At 39.0% G+C, this 17,065-nt stretch overlaps 1 protein-coding gene across 1 annotated transcript in view; it reads right to left on the bottom strand.

The window, feature by feature from the left end:
• LOC139760796 (uncharacterized) overlaps positions 1-17,065 on the bottom strand; it is a 46,848-nt gene that overhangs the window by 8,872 nt on the left and 20,911 nt on the right. Inside the window, exons 10-14 of the mRNA XM_071684405.1 lie at positions 14,419-14,655; positions 13,742-13,876; positions 12,636-12,761; positions 9,396-9,533; positions 2,116-2,264 (exon numbers count right to left, since the gene is read on the bottom strand). Of these exons, the coding sequence (XP_071540506.1) occupies positions 2,116-2,264; positions 9,396-9,533; positions 12,636-12,761; positions 13,742-13,876; positions 14,419-14,655 (785 nt within the window). The remainder of the gene's footprint in view (positions 1-2,115; positions 2,265-9,395; positions 9,534-12,635; positions 12,762-13,741; positions 13,877-14,418; positions 14,656-17,065) is intronic.

The raw sequence follows: 17,065 nt of genomic DNA, 5'->3' as shown, positions 1-17,065 counted from the left end.
AGGGCAATTCATTCAGATAACCCTCCCCAAGATAAAAAAAAATTTGCACAATAAATTTGCCCAAATGCTCTTAAAGTTGTTTTCAAGGGTTGCATTACTGTGTCAAGGACATGCAGTTGTGCTCAAGGTCACCTAATGTTGTAGTTAAGGCCCTACCAAAAACTGATGACAACTCAACCCAGCTAAGAGGGAACCATTATAAGTGTACCTCTGAAAGGTCTTTAATTCATGACAGTTTTATGGTGGGCACCTGACTGGCTCCCATGACTGTACAACTGGTCCTCAACATGAGAGAAACTTGGCCCTATAGACAAACCCCATACGACCTAACAAAATTACTGGGGTGTTACAAAAACATACAAAAGCCAATTGCTTATGTAAAGCAAACAAGAAATATGGCCAAGTTCACCTTGCATTGGTACTAGAGGCAACAGATGACTAGAAAGAGAGAGAAAGATGAGGAACCCAACCTGAGTCTCTGCTGCTTCAAACAACAGAAAACTGGTGGGATGGTTTTTGCCCTGACATACCTTCAGTTGGCGTCCTTGTAAACACCCCTGTAAGGTCCAAATGGCAACTGCTACAAACAATGAATCACCAGAACCCCAGGAGGACAATAGAAAAAAAAAATTTTGTGGATCAGTTCCTTCTCTACAAGGACCATGCAAAAACTCCCAAGTGAAATGAAAACCAGATCAAGAAACACTCAAGTAAACAGAAGTTGTGACAGAGATACACTTGACATCATCTGAGCATCGTTTTCTCTGATGGTATTAAAAATAAAAGGGGGAAGGGGGATGGAAGCCTCAAGGTCTACCATGCAGAGTTCTTCAACCCAAGGTACATGTGTGCATGGGATGACCCATCCCCTGGCATGTAAGGCAAACAACAGAAACATGGCAGACAGATAACAGTTGACACAAATCCTGGCATGTAAGGCAAACTATGGGAACATGGCAGATAGATAACAGACGACACAAACCATGGATGACTGCTGATCAACGACAAAAATTACTGTCATTCCTTATCGTCTTTTCCATAGGAGACAGTAAACACAATGTATCCCTGTCTCAAAGCCAATTAGAATACATCATAATCAAAACAGACCCTCCTTTACTGTACATGGCATACACAGAGATACACACACACACACACACAAAAAAAGGAAAAACCCCAAATTTACTCAACACATGAATACCACTAAACAATTTGCTGCACATGTAAAAAAATAAATAAAAAGTGTGGAAAAATTGAAAGAAACAGAAGGAAACCCCCCCATAGCTGCATCTGTCTAGTTAAAGATCGCATCACATACCATCACAACCATAGGCAAACTGCACCACATAACACCAAAGGGGGAACAAGGAAGCATTAAATGACTGGATCACTTGCACATAAGTGAAGCATGTGATTAACAAGGTGAACCATGTGATTAGTGAGTGAATGTAACATTGGATTAGTAAATTTTCTTTTTCTATCAAAACACTATAAACACTATATCAAGCCAAAAGAATAAAATTAAATGCAAAAAAGAATAAATTCTTTAAAAATATTCCAGTTACAGCAGAATAGAATATTGGGAATGTGAGCTTTATCTGTTGACAGGTATGAATTGCATAAAATCATTACTTCATATCAGGTTATAGATCTTTTAACTTTGTGTTGAGAGAATCAATAGTTACCATATTTTGCTTTTAATTCTGGCTCTGTATTGCATTAATTTCATAGAAATCTGCACAAGATGGTAAAAAATTAATTCTATGACAAATTTTGTGGTTTTTTGCTTAAAAACAGCAATGGATTTATACTTACAGTGTTTCTGATGTTATAAAAGCATTCAAAGTAAAGAGTGGCAGAATGTATTAAAAAAATGATTAGTGTTACTGCAAGAAAGATTACTGTAAGAGATATTGAAAAAGAAAAATTAACAGAAAGAATAAACAGGTATAGGGAGAGGTTTGAAGAGGTAAAACATTTTCAGACAAATTTTCAAAGAATAATAAAGAAATATGGAATAAAGGCTGAAAATTATTGACAGTTATGGAAAGAGCTATGGGACATGGACAAGGCTTGGGAGTACAATGAAAACAAAGATAACAGATACTGAAAATATACCTAAGCCTTGCCTGCTGAGCACTAAACCAAGCCTCAGGGTCCAAGTGCAAGTCTGGACCTGGATGAACCACACAGGGAGACAAAAACACGTGGGATGTTAAGATTCCTACTGCCACATCAATATTCTCACCTAGTGCAGACAACATGATCTGGAAGACAAATATATACAGAATCAGTGAAAACATAGGCATTTGCATGCTATGAGACAAGAAGTGGCTATTTGACCCTCAACAGTAATGTGTCTGCATTTTATACAACTGGCTGCCAGATGACTTATTCCAGATCTCATTCATACACAAATAAAGTAGTTAATTTTAAGTTTCATATGACAAGCAATGCTAAGAAACTCATTCATCGTAATTATATCGATTGAAGTTATAATATTGTCGGTAAGTTTACCTTTCATTTGGATATACATCAAGCTATATCAGAGCAAGAATCATATGCAATCTTATTAAATTTGCAAAAATTTTGGTTATCTCAATGGGAGTGTAATCTAACTTAATCAACTGTATTCCTAAGCTGTAAAAGCCAAAAGCATGTGATAAAATAATTCAAACTATATAACAAACACAATCACTAATTCATAAGACTAATGTTATGCTTCTGTAATTAACTGATGTGCTGACTGAATTATTTCAAACACGCAGTGCTTAAGGCTCAGTTATTCTCACCCTTCTCCTTTCACACACTCTCCCAAACTCAGACATTAGCTTCTGAAGTTCCTCACTTGAATCTGCCATCAGTGCCATGTCATCAGCAAACAGCAACTGACCCACCTCCCAGGCCCCTTAGCCCAACATACTGCATACATAGTCCTCTCTCTAAGACTCTTGCATTAAATTAATATCACACACCTGCCACAGACCAACCTTCACCTAGAGCCATTCACTCTCTTTTCCTAATCGCACACATGGCTTTCTCTTGATAAAAACTCTTCTGCTAATTGTAGCTTCCCTCCCACACTGTATATTCATAAAATCTTCCACAAAGCACCTCTAATAACCCTATCATATGCTTTCTCCAGATCCAAAATTACCATATTCAAGCCCTGTTTCTCTAAGTATTTCTAATACACATTCTTCAAAGCAAACCCCTGATCCACACATACTCTACCCCTAATGAAGCCAAACTGTTCCTCCCCAATCTGAAACACTGTGCATGCCACCACTCTCCCATACAACTTCAAGGTACACTCAACATACTTATACTCTGTAATTCTAACATTCATTTTTCCCCCTAGCCTTCATGCAATGGCACTGATACAGGAATTCTGCTAATCCTCAGGCACATCACCACGAACAATACTACCAATGAAAATCATAACTAAACAATCAGCAACACAATCACCTCCTTTATTAGGAGGTTCACCTGCAATACTATCTACTCCAGCTGCTTTGTGAGATAGCATCAAGAACAGATGATTGAGCCCCAGAGAGAAAATCCTCACTCAGCCCACTTATCTGCTCCTTTTGGAAATGTACAACAGGATGGGAGGATTTCTAGCACACCCTACTCTCATCCCTTTGTTGCCTTCTATGACATGCAGGGAATGTGTGGGCAGTATTCTATTTCTCCTCTCCCTAGATATGCTGTTTTCTGTGGACAGGGTAGCACCAGGAATGGATGAAGGCAAGCAAGTATGAATATATGTATATATATGTATATGTCTGTGTATGAGTATGTATATGTGTATATGTTGATATGTACGTGCATGTATGGGCATTTATTTATATTTATATGTGTGTGTGTGTATGTTTATGAATGGCTGGGCCATTCTTCATCTGTTTCCTGGCATTACCTCACTGACATGGGAAACAGCAATCAAGTATAATAATAATAATAATAATAATAATAATAATAATAATAATAATAATAACAACAATATCTATCATTTATTATACTTCATTGCAGTTTCCCATGTTAACGAGGTAGCACCAGGAAACAGATGAAGAATGACCCATCCAATCATATACACATGGTATATACATAAAAGCCCATACATATACATATCACATATACATATATTCACATGTACATATTCATACTTGCTTGCCTTCATCCATTCCTGGCACTACCCAGTCCCACAGGAAACAGTATCCTTACCCCCTGCTTCAGTGAGGTAGCGCTATGAAAACAGTCAAAAAAGGCCACATCTATTTACACTCAGTCTCTAGCTGTCATGTGTAATGCACCAAAACCACATCCAGGCCCTATAGACCTTTCCAGATGTTTCACATGCCCTGGTTCAATCCACTGACAGCATGTTGACCCTGGTATACCACATTGATCCAATTCACTCTATTCCTTGCATGCTCCTCACTCTCCTGTATGTTCAGGCCTCAGATGCACAAAATCATTTTTACTCCATCCTTCCACCTCCAAAATGGTCTCCTGCTTCTCCTTTCTCCCTCCACCTCTGACACATATATCCTCTTTTTCAATCTCTCCTCACTCATTCTCTCCATATGTCCAAACCACTTCAACACACCCTCTTCTGCTCTCTCAACCACACTCTTTTTATTTCCACACACCTCACTTACCCTTTCATTACTTACTCGATCAAACCACCTCACACCACATATTGTCCTTAAACATCTCATTTCCAACACATCCATCCTCCTCTGTACAACCCCATCCATAGCTCATGCCTTGCGACCATATAAAACTGTTGGAACTACTTCCTTCAAACATACCCATTTTTGCTCACCTAGATAATGTTCTCTCCTTCCACACATTCTTCATTGCTCCCAGAACTTTCACCCCCTCCCCCATCCGATGACTCACTACCGCTTCCATGGTTCCATTTGCTGCTAAGTCCACTTCCAGATATCTAAAACACTTCACTTCCTCCAATTCTTCTCAATTTAAACTTGCATCCCAATTAACTAATCAACTTATCCCTCAACCCTACTGAACCTAATAAGCTTGCTCTTATTTACATTTACTCAACATCCCAATTAACTTGTCTCTCAACCCTGCTGAACCTAATAACCTTGCTCTTATTCACATTTACTCTAAACTTTCCAATGTATTCCCTGTGTGTAGTAAAAGACAAGTAAAAGTGGGAGGGAGCAGGGGACAGGAAATCCTCCCCTCTCAATTTTGACTTTTCCAAAAGAAGGAACAAAGAATGGGGCCACGTGAGAATTTTCCCTCTTAGGCTCAGTCCTCTGTTCTTAATGCTACCTCGCTAATGCAGGAAATGGCAAATATGTATGAAAAGTAAAAATACATAAATATCCCTGGGGATAGGGGAAAAAGAATACTTCCCACACATTCCAGAGTGTGGTAGATGACTGAAAGGGGAGGAAGTGGGGGGCCTGGAAATCCTCGCCTCCCGTTTATAATTTTCCAAAACAAGGAACAGAGAAGGGGGCCAAGTGAGGATATTCCGTCTAAGGCTCAGTCCTCTGTTCTTAATGCTACCCCGCTAATGCGGGAAATGGCAAATACATATGAAGTAGGGGGTAGCGATGCTGTGGGGCGGGTAGTGCCGGGAGTAGATGAAGGACAGCAAGTATGAATATGTACATGCGTATATATGTATATGCATGTGTACGTATACATTGATATGTATATGGGTGTTTATGTATACATATGTGTATATGAGAGGATGGGCCATTCTTCATCTGTTTCCTGGTGCTACCTCGTTGATGTGGGAAATAGCGATTGGGTATAAAACTATCATTTCATTATTATTATACTTTGTCGCTGTCTCCCACGTTAGCGAGGTAGTGCAAGGAAACAGACAAAAGAATAGCCCAACCCGCCACATACACATGTATATACATAAATGCCCACACATGCACATATACATACCTATACATTTCAAGTATACATACACATGTAAATATTCATACATCTGCCTTCATCCATTCCCACCACTCATGAAAATGGGATCGCCTCCTCCTACAAGGTAGCACTAGGAAAAGACAACAAAGCCACTTTCGTTCACACTCAGTCTTTAGCTGTCATGTGTAATGCAACAAAACCACAGCTCCCTTTCCACAACCAGGCCCCACAAAACTTTCCATGGTTTACCCCAGACGCTTCACATGCCCTGGTTCAATCCACTGACAGCGGGGTTGTGTCGGGAATGAATAAAGGCAGCAAGTATGAATTATGTACATGTGTATATATGTATATGTCTGTGTATGTACATATATGTATATGTTGAAATGTATAGGTATGTATATCTGCATATGTGGACGTGTATGTATATACATGTGTATGTGGGTGGGTTGGGCCATTCTTTCATCTGTTTCCTTGCGCTACCTTGCTGACGCGGGAGACAGCGACAAAGTATAATAAATATATATATATATATATATATATATATATATATATATATATATATATATATATATATATATATATATATTTTTTTTTTTCTTCTATACTATTTGCCATTTCCCACGTTAGTGAGGTAGTGTTAAGAACAGAGGACTGGGCCTTTGAGGGAATATCCTCACTTGGCCCCCTTCTCTGTTCCTTCTTTTGGAAAAAGAAAAAAAAAAAAAAAAGAGAGGTGAGGATTTCAAGCTCCCGCTCCCTTCCCTTTTAGTCACCTTCTACGACACGCAGGGAATACATGGGAAGTATTCTTTCTCCCCTATCCCCAGGGATAATATATATATATATATATATATATATATATATATATATATATATATATATATATATATATATATTTTTTGCTTTGTCGCTGTCTCCCGCGTTTGCGAGGTAGTGCAAGGAAACAGACGAAAGAAATGGCCCAACCCATCCCCATACACATGTATATACATACGTCCACACACGCAAATATACATACCTACACAGCTTTCCATGGTTTACCCCAGACGCTTCACATGCCCTGATTCAATCCACTGACAGCACGTCAACCCCGGTATACTACATCGATCCAATTCACTCTATTCCTTGCCCTCCTTTCACCCTCCTGCATGTTCAGGCCCCGATCACACAAAATCTTTTTCACTCCATCTTTCCACCTCCAATTTGGTATCCCACTTCTCCTCGTTCCCTCCACCTCTGACACATATATCCTCTTGGTCAATCTTTCCTCACTCATTCTCTCCATGTGCCCAAACCATTTCAAAACACCCTCTTCTGCTCTCTCAACCACGCTCTTTTTATTTCCACACATCTCTCTTACCCTTACGTTACTTACTCGATCAAACCACCTCACACCACACATTGTCCTCAAACTCATTTCCAGCACATCCATCCTCCTGCGCACAACTCTATCCATAGCCCACGCCTCGCAACCATACAACATTGTTGGAACCACTATTCCTTCAAACATACCCATTTTTGCTTTCCGAGATAATGTTCTCGACTTCCACACATTCTTCAAGGCTCCCATGATTTTCGCCCCCTCCCCCACCCTATGATCCACTTCCGCTTCCATGGTTCCATCCGCTGCCAGATCCACTCCCAGATATCTAAAACACTTCACTTCCTCCAGTTTTTCTCCATTCAAACTCACCTCCCAATTGACTTGACCCTCAACCCTACTGTACCTAATAACCTTGCTCTTATTCACATTTACTCTTAACTTTCTTCTTTCACACACTTTACCAAACTCAGTCACCAGCTTCTGCAGTTTCTCACATGAATCAGACACCAGCGCTGTATCATCAGCGAACAACAACTGACTCACTTCCCAAGCTCTCTCATCCCCAACAGACTTCATACTTGCCCCTCTTTCCAAAACTCTTGCATTCACCTCCCTAACAACCCCATCCATAAACAAATTAAACAACCATGGAGACATCACACACCCCTGCCGCAAACCTACATTCACTGAGAACCAATCACTTTCCTCTCTTCCTACACGTACACATGCCTTACATCCTCGATAAAAACTTTTCACTGCTTCTAACAACTTTCCTCCCACACCATATATTCTTAATACCTTCCACAGAGCATCTCTATCAACTCTATCATATGCCTTCTCCAGATCCATAAATGCTACATACAAATCCATTTGCTTTTCTAAGTATTTCTCACATTATATATATATATATATATATATATATATATATATATATATATATATATAGGGGAGAAAGAATACTTCCCACGTATTCCATGCATGTCGTAGAAGGCGACTAAAAGGGGAGGGAGCGGGTGGCTGGAAATCCTCCCCTCTCGTTTTTTTTTAATTTTCCAAAAGAAGGAAGAGAAGGGGGCCAGGTGAGGATTTTCCCTCTAAGGCCCAGTCCTCTGTTCTTAACGCTACCTCGCAAATGCGGGAAATGGCGAATCGTATGAAATATATATATATATATATATATATATATATATATATATATATATATATATATATATATATATATATATATATATTCTTTTTCTTTCATACTATTCGCCATTTCCCGCATTAGCGAGGTAGCGTTGAGAACAGAGGACTGGGCCCTTGAGGGAATATCCTCACCTGGGCCCCTTCTCTGTTCCCTCTTTTGGAAAATTAAAAAAAAAAGTGAGAGGGGAGGATTTCCAGCCCCCCGCTCCCTCCCCTTTTAGTCGCCTTCTACGACACGCAGGGAATACGTGGGAAGTATTCTTTCTCCCCTATCCCCAGGGATAGTATATATATATATATATATATATATATATATATATATATATATATATATATATATATATATATATATATATATTCCCTGGGGATAGGGGAGAAAGAATACTTCCCACGTATTCCCTGCATGTCGTAGAAGGCAACTAAAAGGGAAGGGAGCGGGGGGCTGGAAATCCTCCCCTCTCGTTTTTTTTTTTTTTTTTTTAATTTTCCAAAAGAAGGAACAGAGAAGAGGTCCAGGTGAGGATATTCCCTCAAAGGCCCAGTCCTCTGTTCTTAACGCTACCTCGCTATCGCGGGAAATGGCGAATAGTATGAAAATATATATATATATATATATATATATATATCCCTGGGGATGGGGGAGAAAGAATACTTCCCACGTATTCCCTGCGTGTCGTAGAAGGCGACTAAAAGGGAAGGGAGCGGGGTGCTGGAAATCTTCCCCTCTCATTATTTTTTTTTAAGGAAGGAACAGAGAAGGGGGCTGGGTGAGGATGTTTCCTCAGAGGCCCAGTCCTCTGTTCTTAATGCTACCTCGCTGAGGCGGGAAATGGCAAATAGTATGAAAGAAAAGAAAGATATATATTACTAAAATGTGATACACATGTATGTGATGATACTAGGAAAACTGGTCTGCTGCCTTAAGAAATAATGCATATACCAGTGATATATTAAACAACATTAATCATACCTTTAAATTTTCTTCAAGTTCAGCAGAAGTTTTACCAAGCTCTTTGACTTGTGCAGTGTATTGCTGTGAAAGCTCTCTGTGGTGAATCTTCTCTGCCTTTTTAGCACGATAGGCAACACGAAGCTGGTTGTACTTTGCCTAAATCAATGGTCCAGAAACAAATATTAATTTCAAATTTCCAGACCAGGAAAATAAGTAACTTCATGCACTTTTACATTTCTATCAAATAAGTATGAAATTAAGTAAAAGGTAAGCATAGCAAAAGCTCAGTGAAGATTAAGATGTCATTTTTACATCTACATCTTAATGTTCTTCACTTTTCTCAGCACTCATGATAGCTGCATAAAGCAAAACATTTATATCACTGTCCTAATAATGAGGTACTCATGCTTAAAATGTGCACATCAGAATTTCACAGTGATTGCAATCTTGTCAGTTATGTACTGTTGTCCATTGTGTTATGAGAGGCTGCATTCCTAGAAAAAGTGGGTATAACAGAATTCTATAAAAATGAAAATATTCTTCCATATAAAAGGGGGTTCAATTCCCAGCTAAGGCTAAAGTTTCCTTTTTTGATGAAATTTCTCCACTATATTAAGTTTTCACGGATGCATAAATAACAATTTCACAACAAAATAATATATGAATATGCAGCACTTATCAATACATTCTGTTATTTTTGCAAGAGCTAAAAACTGTTTTGTCATCTTCAGCTGCAGAGGCACTTCTAAAATATTCTGGAGCTGCCTTACGACAAATAGAGATAGTGAATCAAGTCATAAATTAAACGAGAGACCACACCCATAATTCAATGCAATATTTGCTTGAAAATTCCTTCTAATAAACTGGGTACCTGACACAAACCTCCAGAATACAATTACTGCATTAGCATAGAATGTTTCTCTTGCAAAATTCAGTGCAAAATCTCTTAAAAGTCTGTATCATGTGCTATAACTATATGACTGTACCAATGACAGCCTATGCATAATGAATTAATCATATCTAAAAATTTCTTAAGGAAACAAAGATCCCACTTAGTGATGCTTTACTTAATGCTCATTTTGTCTGGAACCAATACAGAGTATTAAGTGGGGAAAGTCTGAACTTCTTTAAAACATATATTAGTTATGTGTAGCAACATAAGTGTAAACCTTTAATTACTGAAAGGTAAAATGAATACACAATTGGGTGAGAGAGATATGGGAAAAGAATGAATGTAATGGCATGTGCAAGGGAGGCATGTTAGGACAGAGATAAGTGCAGACCCTCTTCCCATGGCCACCCCCTTGATGGGAGTTCCCGGAGAAAATGGGGATTAGAGATGGACAGACAGAACTGGGTTACACAAGAAAGACCAGTAATTATCTTCTTTTTTCATTATTTGCATCAAAGAAAAAGATCTTAAGCTCTGTCATTTCATTGGCTTCCTTATCATTTTCATACCTAATATAAAAAAAAAGTCACTTCCTAAATTTGGAACAGGATGGTAACTGTGAAACTACCATTTCAACAAACATGACAATCTACTAATTTACATCTCTATATCAACCTCCACTCCCCTAGTGATCATGGGCACTGCAAACCACAGAAGTTTTGGACCTGCATAGACTTACATTATGTTCCCATATACTGGTAAACCTCAAATGGAGGTAACTGGCTTGGTTGGCTGCCCAGATTAGGACTCAACATCAGTCCTGCAGAATCACTTCTACTGGAGCTGACCATCATATGAGTGTCCCTTCTATACTTGATCTTTCCCTAAACCTGCTGTGACTTATCTTGTACTTGCAAACACATTCACCCGATCCCACTCACTCTAAGTCTATGCCACCAAAATTTAAAAAAAATATTTTCATATCAATTAGCAATTCTTTCTCTCCTAACCCTATCCTTTATGCCCTGTATGAAAAACAGGACACATACATATATTTTTCAGACTTGTTAGCTGTTTCCTGTATTAGTGAGGTAGCACCAGAAACAAATGAAGAAATGGTCTGACACTCGCATTCATTCTCTATCCACAACCAGGTCCCACAGACCTTTCCCTGGCTGCTTCATAAGCCCTGGTTTTGTACAGTGACGGGACATTGCCCAATGAAGACCACATTGCTCCATTTCACTCTATCCCATGCACACCTTACATCCTTTTGCATTTTCAAGCCCTGAAAACTTACAATCTTATCCACTCCATCTTTCCATCTCCAACTCAGTGTCCCCTTTGCTTCTGATATACATATCTTCTTTGTCAATCCTTCTCTCCATATGTCCAAACCATTTCAGCACACACTCTTCAGCTTTCTCAACCATTCTCTTCATATTATCACACTTCTCTGTTACACTTTCATTCCTAAACTTATTAACCCTCCTCACATCACATACTGGTACAAACATTTCATATTCAACGCGTTAATCCTGTTCTGTGCTTTTTTTCATCTTGGGTTCATGCTTCACATCCTAACCACTAACCACCAATGCAAAGGGAGAAATTAAAAGCCTACTCTTGCCTCACACTTCACCAACCTCTATTCACACATCCCCCCACCTTCACCAAAACATACACACTGAATGACCAAACAAACACATCACTTTCCTGAATGTGATCTGGATGTCAACCATCCCTAAATTACTGTAAACAGCTATTCAACACACTCCAGGACCCTTCATGTCCACAACAAAACATCCACAATGAAGGACACTGAACTCTTACTGCTGAGATGCCCATCACTGTCCCCACATAAGTACACACACAATGTCACTTACAACCAATGGTCCTCCCTGGTGGATGCGGCCAGCTTCCTGAGTGCAGCAGGAGTTTCATAAGATACATGGGACTCCAGGTACATGAAGTATACATATATATGTCATCCCTATGGATAAGGGAGAAAAGTAAGCTACTCATGTATTTCCTGCAAGGTGTTGGAAGAAACTAAGTGGGGTAGGAACATGGAACTGAAAATCCCTTCTGCATTATTACTCCTTTCCAGAGTTTTTAAATAAAAAAGCTATGGGAGGACATATCCTTACAGGCTCAGTCATCTATTCATGGTGCTATACATCAATTTTTTCCCAGGTCTGTACCAAACTCTGAAACCTGTTTTGTATGCATCTCTCATACATCCAGCACAAATGGTGATGATGTTTTAACTGGATGAACCATAACTCAAAACCTCACTTACGTCCTACAGCCTTATCATGATTGGACTTTGCAAATGTGTTTTACCACAAGTGTTAGGACCAGACCTGAAGGGTTTCATGGGCCTCAATTGTTTCCCGAATACTGCGTTGGAGGATCAAGATACGAGTAGAACTCTCTTGTTCAGCAGCTTCCAGTAGACGTGACCGTAGTTGCTCCTGATGTAGCTGGCCCTGGAACAAGACAGAGGGTTATGATATCATCAAAACCAATTCCTATCATTTGAGGAATGCTCAAGAAAACTCTTTTTGTTGTTTCTTTTTTTTCTTTCAAACTATTCGCCATTTCCCGCGTTAGCGAGGTAGCGTTAAGAACAGAGAAGTGGGCCTTTGAGGGAATATCCTCACCTGGCCCCCTTCTCTGTTCCTTCTTTTGGAAAAAAAAAAAAAAATAATGAGAGGGGAGGATTTCCAGCCCCCCGCTCCCTCCCCTTTTAGTCGCCTTCTACGACACGCAGGGAATACGTGGGAAGTTATCTAGATGACTTTCTACCTATACCTGACTTAGTCTTGCAATATACCAAAATACCTAACCTATGCTCTTTTCTCCTATCTTAACCCTTCTGCCAATAATTTTTCCTCAACTTTCTCACTTTTTGTTGTAACTCTCATGTCCTCCCTTTACTTTCTGAACTCTAATCAAAGAATTCTTTCTCTGATAATAAAGAAAGGCAACTCTGATTCTCCAAACTATTTCCCTTTTGAATATTCAAGTCTCTTCTCAGCAAATGGTATCAATTTCTCAATTAGCTATTTAATGCATCTGCATATTTTCCAGTGGTCAAATATTAAGGACCCAATGCTAGCTAACTCAATATACAAAAAAATCCTAAAAACACTTCATAGTTTTCTTCTTACATCAACAGGTAAACAGAGTGAGAGAAAGATATACACAAACAAAGAAAAATAAATGAATAATCAGTCAAGTGAATATAGTACATTCTTTCTTTTCTATGAGCCTGCCTTTCACACCTTAGTGGTACCATCAGGAACAAAGCCTTTTGAGAAAAATTTGAGAGAAAAACATATGACATACAGATATATAAACAAATTTCCTAAGAGCATACATATGTGGTATTAATTCATGCCAACCTTTATCAATATCAAAGGACTCATTACTTAAACACCAGCTCTGCAATTAATCTAAAACAAACCTTGAGGTGAGTGATTGTCTCCAGCCAGTGACGCTCCCCTCTATTATGGATTGGCCCACTCCCCGCAGGTGAGCTTGCATGCGAGGTTGATGATAGCTTTTGTTTCCTCACCTCCCCCAGCTGATTTTCTGCATTCTAATGGATACAAAAATTCTGAGTCGACAGTAATAAACTTTTAAATCACAGACTTCAAAACTTGCATAAAACCTACCTTGAATCATCATCATAGCAATCTCGAGCCAATAGTGTATCAAGTAAAATTACAATATTTCTGACAATTTCAACTAGGCTGCTATCATCTAGAGGAACACTGAGAAGACACCTATGTATAAAAAAAATTTCATCCATGCCCATTTCTAGTGATTTCTTCAGAACACACAACCTCACATCACAGGTCTTTATTCCATCCATCCACATAATTCTAACCATACTCTGCAACTTATCCATCCTTAATGTGCCTATTTTTTATCTAACCTAACTTATACAGATCAGTGCTGGGATGAGTACCCCATCCAAGCTTTCAGTGTTCTAATTTGCTTCCCTTACATAACTCCACTTTCAATTTAAGATTCCCTACTACCATCCTTACTAAACTCCACTACTAAGTACTCAAACAAATCAAAAACTTCTAATTCTTCACCACTGTAGCTAAATATTGTGCTCTTAATCACGCATACCTTTCTTTCTTCCTTTTCATTGTGGAGTTGTTCCTGTTTTTCCCCAAGTTCTTTCTGCAGATCTTCTAATCTTCTTTCAGTTTCCTTTAGCCTTCCCCACTGATTTGCATGATTTTCCTTGGTAGCTTTGACATCTGCTGATTTCTTCTCCAACTCATTTTGCATGTTCGTTAATTCAACAGATAGTCTGTCCTTATCTTCCTGCATGGCTATAATCTGACTCTTTAGTGTCTCATTCTGTGCAAAATATATGAGCATTTAACCATTTAATATTAATAAAACACTGCAAAAGTTCAGCAAAAATATACTACATGATTTCAAGAAGCTGCTTTTCAGGATAAAATTGAAGACATTATGAAACTTATCATTACCATGAAAATATCAAATCTGCACATCATTTAAACAAAATCATTTCTTACCTGACAACAAATCCCAAGGGGTCAGAGATATATTTTTTCTTTAATACCTGTTGGCCTCCCCACCCCGCGGAAAGGTAATAACAAGGGCAGATATCTGAGCCTTCGAAGAAAAATTTTTGGTTGGCTCCATTATCTGTTCTCCCCTCTTTGAAAGTTAATACAAGGGGGAGTAATTCCAGCCCCCTACTCCTGCCCCACTTAGTCGCCTCCTATGACACGCAGGAGATAAACTGGTAGTATATTTTTCCCCTATCCCAAGAGATAAGTCGCAGATACATGTGGAAAAAAAATGCAATATTGTCTCTGTCAATATACAACTAAGAGCAAAAAGTATTTTTCCTCTTTATCTAACTGCCTTTCCTGCTTTACAGGGTAGCATCAGTGACAGACAATGAACACATCTGCACTCATCCAACCTCCAGATATCATGTATAATGTACCAAAACCACATCAAAGCCCCATAGACTACTCTTTTACTTTGACTACTTCATGAGCCTTGGTTCACCCCTGTGACAGCACACTACCCCCTTATCCATCACTGTTCCAGCTCACTTTATTCAATGCATGCCTCCTATCTTCCTGAACTGAAAGTTCAGGCCCCCAAACCCTTTAGTCTCCTTTGTTCCATCCTTCCATTTCCCCATACTTTCACTACTCTTGACACTGATTTAAATTGTGCCAGTATCACTGGAAAGTTTGTTGTGCACCCAATGCTCATCCAGTGAGTGGTGGCACAAAAAAGGTTATGGCAAACAAACTAGATCCTCTCTGTCAGCATGTCTTCACTAATCTTCTCCCTATGTCCATATCATTTCAGCATTTCTCAGTCTGCCCACTTAATCAATGCTCTCTACCAAGCCACTCTTTGATAGTCTGCCCACTTAATCTATGCTGTCTACCAAGCCACTCTTTGACAATGTCTTTTTTATTCCACTATCAACCTGCCTCATGCCATACACTGTTCTCAAACACTTCATTTCCAACACATATAACCTATTCCTTTCTTGTCCATTCAAGACCCTAGACTCTCATTCATACAATATAGCCAGGGATGATATACTTTCAAATACACCCATATCACCTCTCCCAGACATCGACCTTTCCTTTGACAGACTCCTTTATGCATTCAAGACCTTAGCCCCATCTTCCACCCTGTAACTCTTTCAGCTCCATAAGTTCCATCCATTCCAAGACACTTAAAGCACTTAACTTCCTCCAGGTTCTTGCCATTTAACCAAACACTCAACCCCCCCCCCCCCCCATCTCTCAAACCTCCCACTGCACCTCATTTCCTTACTTTTGTTCATTCTTACATTCAATTTACTCCTATTACACACTCTTCCAAACTATGTCACCAATTTTTGGAGTCTGCCACCATAGCTGTATGCAAATAGCAACTTGTTCACCATCCATGTTCCCTAGCTCCCAGCACATTTCTCCAAAACCCCTGCATTAACCTGCCTCACCATCTCATCTTTGACCTGATTAGAATGCTATGGTAACATCACATATCCTTGGTGCAAACTCACCTTAACCAAATCCCACTTACCTTCCAACTTGTGTACTCACGTATAAGCCTTATTCTCCTAGTAAAATGTCAGCCATGCATTTAGCAGCCTTCTGTGTATTCCATGTATCTGAGGCAACTTCCATTAGCCATCTCTAACAATCTTATACATTTGCTCCATATCCATAAATACAATACACCAAGTCAATCTCTCCAAGTATTTCTCATTCCAATTCTTCAAAGTAAACCACCCGGTTCACATATCATCTCTTCTGAAACAACACTGTTCCTCTCCAGTCACTTACTTTGTGCACAACACTATTCACTCAATCACCAGTCTCCTAGACATGTTACTAGGTATAATGAACAGACTTGGACCTTTTTTATGAAATTCAAATATTAATTTTTGATTCACTTGCCTTTATACAAAGGTACAATGTATGCACCCTGCCAGTCCTCAGGCACCTAATCTTAGGCCAAGAATAAACTGAATGGCCTAACTAACCAATCAAAAATGAAAGTCAGTATTAGCTGAGTTTCTAAAAAAAGACTGTAACAGCACTGATGAAAATGTACTTATCAACAAAAATAAAGTAAAATGCATTGTCTACAACAAATGAGATATATATTTGAATCTTTTTCAATACCATAACAAATATACACATTATGATCTACCACCATCAAAGGGAATCAATCAAAATTGTTATCACTGCAACATATA

Source organism: Panulirus ornatus, chromosome 38, assembly GCF_036320965.1.
Source record: "Panulirus ornatus isolate Po-2019 chromosome 38, ASM3632096v1, whole genome shotgun sequence".
Lineage (NCBI taxonomy): Eukaryota > Metazoa > Arthropoda > Malacostraca > Decapoda > Palinuridae > Panulirus > Panulirus ornatus.
Note: the sequence above shows the minus strand (reverse complement) of the source record. Positions and strands in the feature narration are given on the sequence as shown.